Raw genomic sequence first — 17,405 nt, forward strand, 5'->3', positions numbered from 1 at the left:
ATAGACACTCACGCTGGAGTTGACGAAACCCACACACAGTGACTTGTGGCGCTTTTGTGGCGTTGCCGATGAGAAGAAACATATAAAATCAATCATATTTGAATCATGTCTTTTTTCCCAAAACTTGTTTGGTTATAAATTCTTCTTTAAAATAAATCCAATAGTTTATTCGATATATCTTTATGAATTGAATTATATTATTCGTTTTTAAATAAACGACGCCGTCGGTATTTACGTCAAAGCACCATCTGTTAGTCAACTAACGGACGAAACGCAGAAAGTTTTTTTTTGTTTTATTTATATTCTTCATACGTCAAAAACAGTTCATTATTGTTTTGTTTTACATATAAACTACGACGACACAACAGGCTGTATAATTTCATTCTTGACTAGTATTCTGTGATTTTATCATGTCAGGAAGCAGACCGGTGAATGGAAATCGCCAACGGAATCTCTCTGTGACGAGCAATACGTCATCGTCTAGTTATAAAGATAATTCATCCGTCAATTACAGGAACTCTGATCATGTTCCCGATCACCGTAGAACAAGTAGATCTTCTAGAACAAGTTCTTCAACAGCGAATGCAAATGGTGTCAGAGACAACAATCATCAGTTCTTGTCTAGTACAAACTCGTCCTTCAGGGATTTCCAGAGACCCACATCTCTGTATGAATCCGGATCAGCACTCAACAACCCATCTGAAGGAGAGCACAGGGAGATGCAAGAGAAGATGCGTGAACTGCAGCAAAAGAAGTGGCAGTATGATAATGCCATGTCCCAGTTACAGCAGATGCATTCCCCATTCTCAGATGAACCAACTCCAAATGCAACTAGAGCTGAAATGACCAACAATGCTGAAACAGTTTATACTTCCATTAGCAATCGAGCTAGAAAACTCCAAGAGGCTCAGCAAAGACTTATCCAGCTGCAAGAATTGATGCAAAATGTTTCCATAGACCTCGACTACAATCCCTATACTCAACAGAATGAGGAGAAGAACAGCAAGCCCAAAGATTTTCCCTTGGATTTTCTACGCAATGTGTCTTCAAATGGGCCATCCAGAACACCTACCATACCAAGAATCAACCCTGGTGTCCCCAGGCATTTGAACAAAGGGACACTCCAGCAGCAAATAGGTGCCAGCAGCAATCATCTCTATTCACCTCAGAATAATCTGAGTCACGATTCTCTCGGTAGTCCTAAAAGATATTCAACTTCGTCCCAAGTAAACGGTTCATTGTTGGACGTGTTTGCGCAAGGCGAACCTTCTTTTGATTCCTCCAACGAAGAAGCTGAAGAAACTCGAATAGAGGAAGTTAACGGGCAAGATGACCATACGTCGCATGAACGCATGCACAGTGCTGAGACATCCGTCAGGAATGGAATACGTTTACCCGCAACCGTCCCCATTGTAAGTGTCAATTTCAACATAAATTGTTTCAATATTTCAATAAATATTTGTTTTTGCTCAGGAACGTCTTGATCGAATAGAGAATCAATTGGAACGAACAAATTCCTTGTGTGAATTGATGGTAGTCGAGCAACGTCGATTGGCTTTGGTGACTGAAAGTCTCCTATCGGCCGTTTCCAATTTACAATTCAGCAGCCGTAATGCCGCGGCCGTTAATCGAAACGCTTCGTCAAGTTTCTCTCTATCGGGACTTCCTGTGAACTCATCGTGGAACGATAGTGGATCTGATTTCCATGTTCTGGCTCAGGCTGTGAGCACATGTTGCCATATGCTCACTCAACTTCAAAGAGACTTGGCGACTGTTCAACTGAGCCTCGAATCGAATCCTCAACACCCTGAAGCATCCGGCAGAACCAGTGAAGTTCATCACAACCCTTTTCGTGATCCTAAAGCTGAAAGATCGAGCGCCTCAGCCTACGAGTGCGCTGGTATGGACCGATTCGATCCGCAGGTCACGCTGAACAATCGAGTGCCGCCCGGCACCAGAACCAACAATTACTGGGACAACTTCCGCAGTTACTCGAGACAGAATCTCCTCTCTTCAGGGCCGTCCAATGTGAACGTTAGTGACCACCAGCAAGCCGGGTTGTCGACCGAAATGTCAACCTCTTCATTGCTTCATCCAACCAGCCAACAGATTCAAGCTACTAGTCCGTCGGAAACGAATCCTCGCAATCCTGCCCAACCACCTTCACGCCGTACCAAACGAAAAATCAACAAAGGTCAACGTCAGGTGGAGATTGGTGTTCATTGTCCTCCGCATGCCGACAACCGGGTACTTTCTGCCCTGGCTTACGGTCTCCTTTCCGTTCGAGGTCAAGGCGGAAACAGCAACAGCAGCAATAGCAGTTCGGGAGTTACTTTGCCTGAAGTGAACGCACGGAATTTGAATCATCAACAGCAATCGACTAACGAAGCCTCACCAGCTCCGGTGGTGGTGGTACCTGCCATCTCTGTGCCAAGAACCAGCGCTGCGGTAGATGCCGGCAGCAACAACAACAAAGTTGTCAAAGACGCTTCAACTCTCAAATACTCGGGCGGCGCCCGTCCTAAAGAAAACCGTCGTGCCCCAGAGCCAAACGTTTCGTCCGTTATGAATGTCAACTTGTTGGCCGAACGAGAGTCGGAGGACAAACCACAGTCTCAGGCCAGTCCGGGGCTAGAGGCAATCGTTCGAGTGGCTCTGACCGAACACGCTGCTCGACCGCAATTCTTGTCTCAACTACTGCAACTGCTTCACAAATTTGACAGCGATCCGTTGCGGGAAATGGCGCTGAACGCTCTACACGAGTGCGCCACTAGCCGACCGTCACATCAATCGGAGCTGACCAAAGTTTTCATCAACGTGGTTGGCCATCACCGCGAGTTGACTCCTCATTTGCTGGAAACTTTCCTCAACGCCGTCCAACTCCCAGAAGAATCCGATCACGAGGAAGGTGCCGCCTCCCTGCATCAGCAGTCATCAGAAAATGCTCTCTACATGCTCCGTCAAGCCCTGACTCCGTTCCTGTTCCGTCGATTGGGCGAGGTGCAAGATCTCGTCATTGAAACTCTGAATAAAATGGACACCGGCAGCAGCAGCAGCAATCCCAATCACAGTCGAGAGACCAACGTCGCAGTTACCGTCGGAGTCTCGGCAGCTTCAACTTCAGGCCAGGAAGATGATTTGGCGGAAGCAGATCAGTCATGCGATCAATCCTGCGACGGACTGGCTGAGTCGTCCGCCGGTCACGACGAATCGGAAATGAATCAACGGCACTCGGCTGTCGGCTTAGACGAAGTTCCTACTCGATTGATGTCGTCGATCTTGTCACCTCCCATCTGGTCTAGTGGCAGATCCGTCAACCAACAAGTCAGTCAAGCCCAGCAACCTGCAGCGGACGAGGCTGCACATCACAACAATTCGAACTTGTCGAACAGCAGCCGAACCGAAAACGTCGGCCATTGGTTCCCTGAAGACAGCACCATTTGACTTTCGCTAAATCCTAGCTTAGTAGTAGAAGAAGACACTTACCTGTAAAATTGGTTGCTGAAATAAATAATCATTTGATGTGACCCTTGGAAGTGCGAGCATGAAAAATTTTATTAAACGGTTGACAAACATGAATAATATAATATGTATGATGGGGGAACAATCGGTTCATACACTTGAGCTTGATCCAAGAAAGGAAGAGGGGGAGATGCGGACGAAGTATAGACCGTCTTTATAAAAATGTTTACTTGGGTTCAACTGACGGATGACGAGAGGAGAAAGAAAAAAATTCTCTTATTGAATTGTAGGGAAGGATGGAGGATGAATGAATGGCGTTCTCGCTCTTTTGTGTGGTTATTAGAAAACTTTGATGGGGAGTATAATATATACTGTAGAATATAGGGTAAATCTAAAAGGTTATATGTAAATGTATATATAAATACAACACACACACGATGGAAGAAGGAAGGAAAAGAAAACGAGGAGATGGAACGGAGGTGGGCCAAAAGGAACTGGGATACGGAAGTCTACATCGTCTGGTACCAAAGCTCAGGTATGTACTGCGTTGAAACCGGGAGAAAGGGAGGAAGAAGAAGAAGAAAGGTAAGACAGAAAACTCTAAAAACTGTTTTACAAAATTATACATGTAAGATACATGACTCGATTTCTTGATTTTCTCATACTCTTTTCCAGTTGCTTGTTGCCCCTAACTATAATTGACGTTTTCTAGGCTTCCCTATCAACTGTCGGTATCCCCAAGAAATAAGAATACTTTGATTTTTCACCTTTTAGTCGAAGACTATTTTTACGTGGGTCCTTCAATTCCTCGGGTCGCGGGCGTAATGCTTCAGCGATTTCTCAATGTTCAATCGGTGGCCTAGACGCTTGACTCCCATGCTCATGAGGGTTTCACTGTTGATGTGCATCAAGCTGGGCCCGTCAATGTTCCTTTTCATGAAAACGTTCTTGTATTCGTTGAGGAAGATGCTGTCGAGCCAGTCGGCCGTGTCGCTGACGGTCCACTCGTGCAGCGGCTTGTGGGGAAATCTGCGGGTCGACACAACCATTTCTTGGTGGCCAGCACGGGTCGTTTCGGCCTCGATGACATCCGGACTGAAGGAGACCTTCTTGGGGACGGTGCCAACTACGCGGACGGTGGGCGGTTTGCTGCTGCTGCTGCTGATGGCGTCGTCGCTCAAACGGCGTTCAACCATTCGGCGATTGAGAAAGTGCGACGAGAAGGAGATGGGCACAGCGTCGTCGCTGCCGTCTCCCAGCGCGCCGCGCAGCTGTCCTGAGCTCATGGACTTGGGTAATTGACGCTGGCCGGGTTTGTGCGTCATCATCATCACAGAATCAGAAAATTCGGGTGGCGGTGGGGCAAGAAAGGATTCCTCGTTCTCCGACGAGGAGGAAGCCACCGCTTCGATAAACTGCGGAGGTGGCGGGACGACGGGAGCCGTTTTCTTGGCCGGCGACCGGTTCATGCCGCTCAACTCGTCAACGTGTTTCCGGATCAGTTGCAGACTTTCTTCAATCGTTCGCTCACCGTCGGACGTCGTTTGGTGTTCAGACGACGACGGCGCGCCCGCCTCCCGCCAATGACCGTTGATCTTCTTGACCGGTTTGTGGTTCTCCAGGATCGTAGCGTCGTCCCGCTCCGAAGAGTTGGTGCTGGTCGAAAGCGAACTCAACGTCGATATGGTGCTGACCGAATCCTGTTCGACGGCCATATCAGACTGTTGAGACTGCAATCTGTCTTCCATGTCCGGCTCTCCGTTTTCGACCGGCGGCGGCAGCTGAATTAAAGAAACGGCGTGGCGAGTCAGCGTTCCGGTTCGGCGGCCGTTTTTAGTGTGTCCGTATTGCGACTCCTCCGACTGGCTGCTGCTGCCGTTGACCGGCACGAAAGTGACGTAGGCGTCCTCGCAATAGGAATCTTGAACGAGTTGATCGCTAAGCTCTTCAGGAAACGATTGAGAGTTCTTCAACAAAGACTTGGCCTTTAGTATGTCGGCGCAAAAGCTCTGCGACTTGGGCAAACTTGCTCGATTTCCTTCCGACTTTCGCCCTTCGACTTCGACCCGTTGTGGCTGCCTGGGCGGATTGGGCTGTTTGATTTCAATCGGCTGAGATTGCGGTTTGATTTCAATCAGGAGCTTCGTACGAGGAGGTTCGTTGTCGGCCGCCGTGCTGTGGGCAACCATCATTCGCGATGCTTTGCCCGCTGCCAGACCATTCTGGGCAGCTTCTTCTTCGCTGTCATAGTCCGGATCGGGTATAAGCGGAGTAGAATTGACAGTCACGCTGACGCGCGGCTCTTCGTTTTTCGCCGATTTGACCTGGACATTGGGACGGGAACTGCGTGGCGGTAAACTCTTGGATCGTGAAGCTGCAGAAGATGGAGGTGATCCAGTCATGGAAGATTGGACGTTCGTCATTTTCTTGGATCCGGTCGGGCGGAGTGTCATGTAGCCGACGTTTTTCATATCTTCCGGCAGGGCGTAGAGCTTGGCATTGTCGCTGGGTCGGAAGCTGGACATGACTGGAGTCGTAGGACGGTCGCCACCGGCCGCAGCGACGGCGGCATATTCGCTGTGAGCTTTGGTAACGTCAACTCGGACAACCTGAGACGGCGGAGGTGGAGGTGGCGGCGGATGATTTGGCGGAGGAGCCGTACAATGCGGACTGCCTGCTCTTTTTGGAAGAGTATTGCAATTGCCGGTCGAGTAAATCGGACGGCACGGCTTAACGGCGCGGTAGTCGCGATTCCCCAACAAATTCAATTGATCGGCGATCGGAGTAGTTGCGTCTTCTCCGTCGTCATCGCCATCCTCCTCCTCCTCTTCTTCCGTCTCATCTCCATCGTCGTCGTCTTCCGACTGATGGTAGGAATCCTCAATGTTCTGCCAAGAGCCGTGATAACGGACGCCGGAATGGCGTGGCCCTCCCGGTTTGGAGGCGGCATTTCCAGGAGCCCAGGAGCGACGCGAATTGCGTTGATTGTGAACTTGCAGCTCCATGCCGTAGACGTTCTCCTGACTCTGACTCTTTCGCCAATCTTCCGCCGATTGGACATCCGGTGGAATTTCGACTTCTGCTGTCCAAGAAGAAGTCATCACCTCGCCATTTTGCTGCTGTTCCCAACACAATTCCGGTGTGCTGTGGAATTCCTTGTGTAGTTTCAACAGCTCTGCCGACGTCTTCTGCTTCTGGACAAACCCAAATATAATTATTTCATCATCTCAGTGGAATAAAAGAAGAAAAGCTTTTTACTCTCATGCGCTTCATTTCAGCCACACTGGCGTAAACACGGGGTGACCGGTTGTTCTCCGCTGGTGGCGCTGGAGGGCTGACAGCAGTGGGGATAGATAATCTTTCCAGATCGGTGGTTGAAACACGCCCAGATCCTGAACGCGAGCGAATCGAAGCTGTCCTTGACGAAGACGAATTGGAATAGATATCTTCCGCCGTCTCCGTACTCGATTGAGAAGATTCTATCACACACACGATAAAAAGAGGAGAAAGAAAATAAAAAAAAAAAACGTTAACCGATTTGTTGGTATTGATTTCAAGCATCTTGGTCGTCGTGTATACCCATATCGTTGAGTGCTACAACCATCGAGCGAGCACGGGCGCGACCGACACTTAGCGTCGTCCGGGGATCTCGTTTCGGTGGTTGTGGGGGCCGCCCTGCAAACGAGAAGAAAATCGATAAAGACGTCGTCGTCCAAGAGACTTGCAATTTCCGATTACAAAGTAGTAGTCGTAGTACGTTACCTGGTAACTTTCGAGGAAGTGTGGAATACTGTCGACTACTGTTGGGGACTGTTAAAGCATATTCGCTGACTGATTGGCTGACTGATTGGTTGACAGGTTGGACGGTGGCGGAGCAGATAGTCAGCTGAACCAAATTACCAGAACGACGGATACAATCGACCACAGTCTCGTGCGAAGCCTTGGCCAGATCTTCTCCATTGATCTGATGTAAAAAAAAATGAAAAAAAAAAATAAAACAAAAAATAAAATTTATAAAATCGAACTCGATGGAGCAAATCAAAGAAACTTACAGCCAGGATGAAATCGCCAGGCTGAAGTCCGGCTCGGTCGGCTACACTGCCAGCTTCGACACTATCCAAATACTGTAAAGCCGGAACTCGATTCTGAATAGGGTTGAAATCCTTCATGCCCGTCATTGTCTTTGCACCGCGCAGCACGAAACCAAATCCTCTCTGGCCCTTATGCAGGATGACAGTCCGCGGTTCGCTGTACCTAAAACCAAACCAAAGTCGTCAGTTTTAAGTTTGACTGGTATAAAACTTATCAACCGATACTTACAGAGACTTCATCCGTGGAGTCGTTCCGTAATTTTGTGCAGTCATTTCTCGGCGACCGGCAGCTCTGGCTTCCATGGTCTTTCCCAGTTGCAAAACGGGAACTGGGACAGGCAGGGTCATGCCCATATTTGGCACACCAGTAGCTTTGGAGATGACAGCCGGGCTGGGATGATGTCGAGCCGCTGCGATAGCGGCCGGATTGCGCAACCTGACTTCTTGCACGCAACTGGGAGGGAAATAGCCACTGTCTCCCCTTAACCAGCCCTCCAACAGCCCACAGTCTGTTGATCCCGTCACTAAATAATGATGATATTTAAAAAATTGGTTCGTCATTGTCGAGTTTCTCGAATTTCCAGCCCATTGAACTGCTACTAATAAGCAGGTAGTAGTACGTTACCTTCAATAATATCCCCCGGTTGCAAGTTGAGATGGTTGGCTTCCTTGCAACTGTACGCCTCCGTGCAGACGACTGTCATGCCTGGCAGGACCAGCGAGTGCTCAGACGGGGTATTTGCATCGTAGCTTCCGCCGCTTCCACTGTTGGACGTGCCAACGCCCGAGCTATCACTGACAATGTCGCATTGGTCCACGCTGATTTTGTCTGCGCGAGGCCATAGGAAAAACGAGAGAGAGAGAGTTGAGTCATGCAAAGATAAATAATCAAAACAATAAGGCCCAGCAGGCCGGTCATTACCAGTCAAACTGCTTCCATTATCTTCGCTTTCAGCCGTACAAGAAGAGGAGCTGCCCGTATCGCTGCGCACAGACACGGTGCTCATGCACATGGGATTCGATTCCAGCCAGCGATCAGTGCTGGAAGGCGACGGGGAGGGCTGCTGCTGCTGGCGGCGATTCATCGACCTGCTAGTCAGCGAGCTGTACACCAAAGTCGGGCTGGGCGTGCTGCTCGATCCGGTCGTCGACGACGAAGCGATGGAAGACGCGTCCAGCATCATGGCATTCGACGACATCGAATGCCTCATCGACAGCAGTACGCCAGACTTTCGCCGACGGGGATTGAACGATGGAGTTTCCTTGAATGCCACTACGGTCAGTCGTAAACAAGAGCAAAAACATTTTTTCTTTAGTTAAGTATGACGTTTTTTTTACGAGCGGAAAGTGTCGGACGGGTTTATATTGCCGATGACGACTTACCGACATCCTCGCCTCTAAACCGATGGATAAGAGCGGCTAACTCCAGGTTGCCGGCAATTACCGCCACCTGGTAGGGTGTCTGATTGGCGTAGTTAAGGGCTTCGCGATCGGCCCCCCGGAAGAGCAGCAGTCGTGCGCACGCTTCCTGATTGTCCACAGCACAGACGTGGAGGGGCGTGTTGCCCGACGCATTCTTGGCGTTCATGTCGGCTCCGTAAAACAGCAGGTTCTCCAAATGCTGGACGAGTCCATTACGGCAGGCCTGAAATTCAAAAAAGAATGTTGAGATTCTCCTTTTGGTTGAGAGTTGAGTTATTACGGCGCATTCCGTGAAATTCCTCGTTTCGTCATTTTCCGGATAACTAACCAGAAACGAACCCCTTTAAAATGTACGACTATCTTTATTACAAATGGCGTTTTGTCGCAATCACAAGTTGATGCATGTGAACATGCCAGTTCTACACCTGCTTTTTGATTGCGAGAAAGTTTGCAACTGCTCAGCCAAGTCTGCAACTCCACAACTACTTTCAAGAATGTGAGAGCACATAAATATCACATGAAACCTTAATGCAATGGTATGTGGTGGAAAATGTCAATAATTGTCATGCTGCCACCCATTCAGAGCTCGAGGATGTTAGACAGACGTAATATGCAAAGACAAACCTGGTGGACTTCATGCCATCCCTGAGCATCTTGCACACCGTGAATGGAGTAATCATGAAGGAGTGCCTGGCATAACATTGGAGAGGCTTTGGCTGACACTGCGGTCCACAGAGGAGTCAGACCTTTGGCATCACGAACATTAGGGGAGGCCCCCAGGTCCAAAAGGGTTCTCACAGCTTCTATGCTGCTCTTCTCAGAGGCCCTGTGCAAGGCGGTCGATCCGCATCTCGTTCGGTAATCGATCAATGCACCGCCACCAACCAGGGCCAGAAGTAGTGGCCCGGGGCGAGATGAAACTGCAGCCAACGTCAGTGGGGTCTCTGTACACGATAATCATTGAATAAGTATGACGAAAATAAAAATAGATTCGATGCAAATTGTGACGAGACTGTCAAATGGAAATCATCAGTCGAGAAAAACCCAGGGCATGTCACTCAAAACAGGTTTTTACCAGGAAAAATGTGGGCGTTTGAAATTTCTGCCTAAACGTCAGGGGGAAAACATGACTGATCGCAGCGCCATCAACGGCCAAATAACTCTTGGCCATTTCACAAACCAGGAATGCATAATTTTATTACATTTTATATACATCTCTCTTGCTGTGCACACACTCTCCAAGGAATAGATCGACACATTTTTTTTTTCAATTCACGTGAGGATTTCCAAATGGCCTACCAGCTTTCCCATTCATTCTTCCCAGAAATTCGATTTTCTACGCCATTTTATTCAGTTCGACAGGTATAGAAAAAAAGAAAAGAAAATAGTTATATATATATCCTCCTTAACGACAGAACCAATTTCTAGTCCACGAAAAGCAACGGGGGGAATGTCAAATGCGCGTTCTTTTTGAACACACACAATTCGTAATAGGATCACGAGGGAATAGAGAAGAAGACATGGCCCCCAAAGAGTCACGGGACTTATAAAATCACGTGTACTGTACCACCACACAACTATTTTTTCTCCTCCCAATTCGTTGCTCCAACGCCATCGGATGGAAAAAGTGAATGACAGTTAAATGGGAAATTTTCTACCTCATCCGAATGATATATACCGAGAAAAACAGAAGAAGAAGAAGAAAAAACTTACCGCCCGTCTCCTGACAGTGAATGTTGGGATCCAGCCCTTTGGCACACATTTTGGTAATCTTCTCCGTTTGGCCGCTGGTCACGTAGTCGAAGAAGCGACGCAAGTTGACGCGTGTGTGCAGCGAACGCAGTTGCTTCTCGTCCAGATGCAGCATCTTGTACACACGCCTCTTGTACTTCAACTGTACATTGAAATATGTTTTTTTTTGTTATTTTAAGTTGATCTCCTTTGATGTGATTATTATCAAGTTGAGATGGCGAAAGAGAGAACCGTTACAAGTGCGTCCAGCGAACGCGTTTCTTAATGACTAACATTAAGGGTGTATGTACTACTAGGTATCCATTATTAACAACTGTTTCTCTCGCTCGCTCGTATACACTGTCCGGTTTTTTCTCGAAAACTCATTAGACGTTTTTGAACCGTCTGCTGCTGCTGCTGTGATTCGGGAGAAAAAAGACGATCCCTGGCCGTTAGGAGTCAACCGTCTAATCACGGCAACGGCGCAATAAATTTTTGGAAAATGGTTCAGCATTTTTCTCTTTTTCGATCGTAATGGTCGTCATAAACTAAAAAAACAACAAAATGAGCGCTCAGCTCATTAACGGGGCTGATGTCATTCTCGTTTTCCGCGAACGTTTTTACTGCGCAGCAACAGCGAGAGCAGAGGATCTGGCGGGACGGACAAGTAGTATACCTAACCGCACTTAATGCATTTCGCCTATTAATGAATGTTTATCTACCTCAAGGTAGCCGCCAGGTCCGTTAAAAGGATAATCCGACAGGGGGCGTTCTTCGTCGAGAAATTTGCCGGCCCGGCCGTTTGACGGCGGATAAAACAGTCCATAGTTGAAACTTTCCTTCAGCTCCTTGAAAAAATAAAATAAAAATTTATTTTAAAAAAATTGAATAAGTGGAAAAGTCAGAAGAAAAAAATAAAAAGTTGATTCGTGTGGTTGTGGATTGTTGTTGCATGGGTGATTTTTTTGTTTCCAAAAAAAGATCTACCTACGGTAACAACAACAACAACAACAAGTGAGCCATCAAAATCCCACACGCGGATCCACAAGAGAGATCCGCCGGCACAATGCTCTCGCCGCATTCTTCGATCAAACAAGGACGAAACAAGGAAGAAGAAGAAGAAATATTTGGAGTTGTACACAAGTATGTATATAAAGCTTCGTCATGGTTTACGGGAAAAGGTTCACGTCGAGCGCACACGTAACACAAGCGTGCTGCCCTTGCGCCACAGTATTATATCATGCGGTGAACAAGCTCATTATTCTGATTTCATTTTTCATTTTCTGGTTGGAAAATAAAAATTAAAAAAAAGAAATTCTCCGCTTCGTCGATTTCGTGTCCTTTTTTTTCTTTTTCTCGGGAAAAATAAAAGAGGCGCGGCCGCCTGGGCACGACAATAAATTGGCAACTCGGGGAGGATCTCATTTCATTAGCATCCGCATCGATAAATCCTTGCGCAGTACGTAAGAGAGTTGGATTGCAATCAGGGAGTGAAGAGAGTGAGATCATGGCCAATGCTGAGGTAACAAATAAACAACATGCAACCGACCACCTTGGCTAAATGCAATATGGCGGGATGCCGTGCATTTCTCATTATAATGCAAGACTGGGGCGGTGTCATGGCAACAGCGTGTGTAGCGTGATTCGATTTCATCCCCACCCAAGGAAAGTGAAAAATAAAGACAGAAGAAGAAAAACAATCAAAGTTGAAAATAAAAACAACAAAAAACATAACAAAGTTAGTAGAACACCTCTTACCCGATACCAAGAGGCCACCTGTTAGTTTGTTAACATTTTTTGAGAGGAGGTATATAGGGACCGGGAGTGTTTTTTTTAAATAATCCCGGTAGCACACAACAACGGACAGACATCACCAGCAGGTCGTAGACGAAAAAATTCAAACAACCAACCAAAACATAAAAAAAAAAAAAAATAGAAAAAAAAACACATATTATTAATAATAAGAAAAAGAATATCAGTATATATACACACGAGTAATAATATTCAAATAGATGGGCTGATAAGAAGTAAAGAAAAAAGTCTATATGGCCGAAAAGATAATAAACGGTTATAATAATAATAGACGAAGAGCCAAAAATGGTTCGAAATGAAACCGGGAATTCGGTTCAGACCGAAAATCATCGACGCATATCGCCTTTTGCTGTGCAACAATTTGTGTGAACCTTTCTAGAAGATTCCGTGACCTTCTTTCTTCTTCTTCTTCTTCTTGTTCCATCGGCTGGCCAGCATCTCCCCCCGTAGAGCATTAAAACAAAAAGGCTATCGTGAGTCGGAGTGAGCTGGAGAGCTGCGTGAATCGGGTGAGAGAGAAAAGCTAGCGCTTCTTTTTTTGGCTTTGGCTCTTTCTCAGCGGGGTTTATTGTTTCAATAAACGAGTCCCGTCTCGCTCGATTTCCAGGGCGAGCTAATTAAAGAAATTGATGGGCGGCACATCGTCGTACTACGTATAGACTCTCCCTCCATTTCCCCCTGGTATCGCGTTATATCACACAGGGTCCCCCCCAACCCATAAACCAAAGCAGCCAGACACAACAAACAAACAACAAAGCTGATGATATTAACGGCCCCCGTGCGAAAGTCAGAAAAAATAACTAAAACAAATAGCCAATTGGATTGGACAATAACTGTCCGGCGACGAAAATGAAACAATAAGAAAACTAAAACACTAAATAATTGACGACACATATATAACATCCTGGTTTGAAATGGGTCGAATGAAAAATCATTTGTTAAAAAACGGACGTCACAATTTGACACCTGGTGGCCGCCAACCAGTTCAAACGAGTCAACTGGACGAAATGGGCCCAAAAGTTACTAACACACAACTGAGTAAGAGATGTCGACAAACAAGTCATTTGTGATGGGGCTAATTAATAGACAGTCGTGCCAAAGTTGGCTGGGCACTCACTTTAGGCAGGCTGGCCAAACATTGCTGTTTGACATTCCAGACGAGCTCTTCGCGATGAAAGTGGATCACCTTCTGGACATTGAGTTCCGGCACGTAAATGCGGACGGACACGGTCGTCGCATTGACAGCAGGATCGTGTTGCAGCTGCTGATGATGCGGAATTATTTCAGAGCCAGCGGCCGATTCGCCTCCGGCCGCGATGCCGCCGCTGCTACTGCCCAGCACCATCGACGACACGGCCGATTTGATGCTGCTGTTCTCCTCCATCATCATCATTCTCCGAATTTTTCTATTGGCGATGATTGTTGCTCGTCTTCTTCTTCTTCTTCGATTTCCACCAGAGTCGTGCGGGGTTGTTTGGGCAGCCTAGACTTCACTGGACGGTGGCGGCGACAGCTCTCTCCGGATTCATTTCACTTGTTTGCCTGGAGAAGGAAAAGAAGAGAGAAAATGTCAAGACATGCCGGAGTGTGGGCCCTTATCCGTAAGTGTACAACGACAACTTGGCTCAAAAAATGGGAGCTGTCACAGCTTTCTTTTGCTCTCATTTTCCCCTCTATTTCGTTAACTAAATAAGAATCATGTGACACACATCAAAATCCTCCCGCTGGTTATAACGTGAAAAGAGGAAAAAAGAATGAAGAAAAAAAACACGCTCGGCGTTCGGTTGCCGGCTGGTTGGGCACACACCGTCCGTCACACAATTTGACATTTCCTTTTTGACGAAGAAATACTTACGCATCAAAGCCTCGGCGTCTGTCTTTATCTGCACAACACGCACAAGAAAAGGAAATAAAATTCCAGAATAAAAACAAAAGACGACGACGACGACGGAAGACGCGCAATACAACAAGGTTCACGCCCGCCCGAACGAAAGGGAAGTTGATTGCCATTTTCCTGTGTGTGTGTGTGTTTCTACTGCGCTAAATCCCGACGGAGAGAACGCCCTTCTATCCTCCCCATTCTTTTTTGTTTTTCACCCGACCAACGAACGAACGAACGAACGAACGTAGGCAGGAGAAAAAAGGGAAAAGTTGGATTAGATTCCTTTTATTTGTTTACCGACTGAAGGCGCGTTGTCATCGCACGGCCCCCTTTATTCTTTTGCCCTTGGCTCTTTTTTATTTCTTTCGTTTTTTTTAAAAACATTTTTTCTTCTTCTTCTTCTTAGCTCTCGGATCGATAAACGAACTCCATCCGTCATCTGCCGGCATTTTCTCTTTTTTTTTCGGCTGCCATCATTCTCGGCTGGAAGAAATGAAATAAAAAAAAAAAGACGAGTGCGCCCAACAAATGCATACGAAATGTGCACAACAACAATCGATTGTATCATTTAGATGCCATGACAGGCGACTGTATATATTTCTTCCCGTTTCTATTTTTTTTTATCCTCCATCCCGTTTTATTTTATTTTTTTCTGTGTGTGACAGAGTGGAGGAGGGTGGAGGGATATTGTTGTCGCCGGTTGAGCGCCAACAGCTCAGAGTCAGTGTGGATCGATCCTTCACTCCCTTCCCCCTTCCACACGGTACACACACAACGAGATCCGCTCTTATGGTTACCACCCTCCCGTTTCTCCTTCGCCCAGCCCAGGGTGAAAGTTGTTTCAAATTTCCCTCTCTACTCTTCAAGATTCAAAAAATCAGCGCCATGAAAAAAGAGCCGGTGAAAAGAAAATCCCGAAAGCTCATCGGCTTGATGGAACGCCATCAAAGACACATTCCACTTCTTTCGGTGGATCCAATAAAACTGGGATGAATCAATCAAGGCCTCTTTTGGGGGAGGCGGAAAAATAAAAATAACAAAAAAGCGACCGACACGGCCGACTACGTAGAAAAACAGCGTCATGGCAACCAGAAGGGGGATTGTGAGCCCCTCCACGACGATGATTATTATTAATATAACATAACCCCGTGTAGAGTTGTATTATTTTGGTCGATCAAATTGCGGTCGCTAAGGGACAACTTTTCGTCTTCTTCTTCTACCCAATATTTTCATATTCTCCACATTTTAACTGCTGCCGTTTCGGTCCGGCCAAGAGTTCAGTGACTCCGCCTATACAGTCCATCACTTCCGGGCCGGCGAGAAGAAAATATCCACAAAAAAAAAAAAGAAAAGGGAAAGTCGGAGTAGTAAATTTTCCTCTGAAAAAGAAGAAGAAGATACAACAGAGAGAGAGAGAGAGAGTCTGTCTTTGTCTGCTAGCTTCTTATTCCTTTTCCTGATTCTCAGACGTAGTTGGTAGGCGGCCAAGTCATACATACATGGGATATACATATCCCAGGAAATCTTACTGGCCGCCCAGCTTCTCTCTCTCTCTGTGTAGGACGGGCGAAGAGATCAATACTCACAGACGCTCTCTTTGCTTTCAACTAGCATCCAGCGTGCTGGATAAAGAGGCCCGCAACCGCCTGGACTTGATAGTTATTAGTCTGTTGTATTGTATCATATTTGAGAGCTGGAGGGCATCAATGTTGCACTGCGAGTAGAAAAGGAAACTAAAAACCATCTAAATGTGTGCGCACAGATAATTGCGGATGGATAAAGTGAAGAGAGAGAGCCCCAGAGCGCAGCAGCAGCAGTTGGACGGATGCAACTCGATCGATCCAGCAGCAGCAGCAGCAGCCAACCCCATTTTGCGCTCGGCTGCCGATCTTCTTCTAGAGTCTTGCGAGCAGAAAAAGAAAAAGTGATCCACTTCACCGAATCTTTGGGGCGATTTCTCTTTTTTCGTCTGACTCTATACATCTATTTCGTTCGTTGACTCTCTCATCAAAACAAACAGCTCTTCTTCTTCTTCTTCTTCTTCCAGTCTTTTTTTTTTTATTTGATTGCCATCCGCATTGGAGATGAGGATGAATCTCTCTTGTATTTTTTCTTGTGACTGGGCGAGTTTCGCGCTCGAGTAGTAGCCAAACGCCCGTGTCGAAACGGTTTCGATTAGAAAATGTTGCAGACGAGCGAGAAGAGAGATAGATGAGCGTGCCCATAGAGCACACACACACACAACGTACTATATGTAAAATAGGGGAAAATATCAGACTCGGCGTACAACAAGCGAATCTATCAAATGAGGTCAATGGTTATTCCATCTTCTTTCTCTCTCTGCTGGAGAATAATTTCATCGCCCGTTTTCTCCTCATTTCACTGGAATTGAATAAATAAAAAAAGAGCCCAGGAAGGAGAAAATGGTTGTACGTGTGTTGGGCGAGGAACACACAAACAAGAGAATCAAACATCAACAAAACACAAGACGTCAGCAGACGCAGGAGAGAGACAAAAAGTTTGGGGCTTTTTCAGACAGTCCCCCGGACAAAAAAAAAAAGGTGACTGGCTGTTCCAACTGTTGACGAGCGCCTTTTTTTTTTTTTCATGGCTAGGCCGCGATGACGACGAAAAGAAGAAGAAGACGAGACTTTCCGTGTGTCTTCCGACGACCATCTGGAACGCATTCCATCAACACCAACCGTAAGGCAAAACCAATAGGCCCCCACCAGTTTTTGAAAAACTAGGGCCGGCGCTCCGAAATAGACAAAAAAGAGACTACACCCTCCCAACAAGAAGAACAAGAAAACACACAAAGTCAGGCCGTGTGTACACACACAGGGTGTGAGGCGATCACGTTACCCCTTGGTCAACTCGCAGGGGCAATGCCTCCTTGTGTGTGTGTGTGTAATCAAGGCACATGTGTGCTGGACGCGCACACACACACACACAATGAAGAGCAAATCATGGGAACTAAAAGAAATGTGCGTGTCTCTTTAAGACTT

General features: G+C 46.7%; 2 protein-coding genes across 13 annotated transcripts in view; one reads left to right on the plus strand and one right to left on the minus strand.

The window, feature by feature from the left end:
* Nucleotides 1–233: 233 nt before the first annotated feature.
* Nucleotides 234–3,527, plus strand: LOC124190611. Its single transcript, XM_046583397.1, has 2 exons — nt 234–1,412; nt 1,474–3,527. Exons 1-2 carry the CDS (start codon nt 411–413, stop codon nt 3,442–3,444), a joined length of 2,973 nt encoding a protein of 990 aa, XP_046439353.1. The 5' UTR covers nt 234–410; the 3' UTR covers nt 3,445–3,527.
* Nucleotides 3,528–3,537: 10 nt separating this feature from the next.
* The window catches only part of LOC124190609 (SH3 and multiple ankyrin repeat domains protein 3-like), a 40,659-nt gene continuing 26,791 nt past the window's right edge, over nt 3,538–17,405 (minus strand). For 3 of the 12 annotated variants that reach the window (XM_046583386.1, XM_046583385.1, XM_046583384.1), the window contains 14 exons: nt 13,636–14,060; nt 12,465–12,482; nt 11,429–11,554; nt 10,689–10,869; nt 9,600–9,919; nt 8,937–9,198; nt 8,476–8,826; nt 8,179–8,382; nt 7,783–8,077; nt 7,515–7,716; nt 7,225–7,426; nt 7,042–7,137; nt 6,721–6,941; nt 3,538–6,656 (listed from right to left, as the gene is read on the minus strand). In XM_046583386.1, the coding sequence (XP_046439342.1) occupies nt 4,263–6,656; nt 6,721–6,941; nt 7,042–7,137; nt 7,225–7,426; nt 7,515–7,716; nt 7,783–8,077; nt 8,179–8,382; nt 8,476–8,826; nt 8,937–9,198; nt 9,600–9,919; nt 10,689–10,869; nt 11,429–11,554; nt 12,465–12,482; nt 13,636–13,911 (5,148 nt within the window). In that variant the 5' untranslated portion in view covers nt 13,912–14,060 and the 3' untranslated portion in view covers nt 3,538–4,262. Of the gene's footprint in view, nt 6,657–6,720; nt 6,942–7,041; nt 7,138–7,224; nt 7,427–7,514; nt 7,717–7,782; nt 8,078–8,178; nt 8,383–8,475; nt 8,827–8,936; nt 9,199–9,599; nt 9,920–10,050; nt 10,304–10,688; nt 10,870–11,428; nt 11,555–12,464; nt 12,483–13,635; nt 14,061–17,405 lie in introns of those variants that run through there. The other 9 variants (XM_046583395.1, XM_046583393.1, XM_046583392.1 and 6 more) reach the window with 6 other exon arrangements.

Source organism: Daphnia pulex, chromosome 3, assembly GCF_021134715.1.
Source record: "Daphnia pulex isolate KAP4 chromosome 3, ASM2113471v1".
Taxonomy (NCBI): Eukaryota; Metazoa; Arthropoda; class Branchiopoda; order Diplostraca; family Daphniidae; genus Daphnia; species Daphnia pulex.

Excerpts from the sequence above, each read along its gene's own strand:
- LOC124190611 (XM_046583397.1), top strand. The coding sequence starts at position 411 with ATGTCAGGAAGCAGACCGGTGAATGGAAATCGCCAACGGAATCTCTCT. Across the intron at positions 1,413-1,473 it reads TACCCGCAACCGTCCCCATT|GAACGTCTTGATCGAATAGA; the intron begins GTAAGTGTCAAT and ends GTTTTTGCTCAG.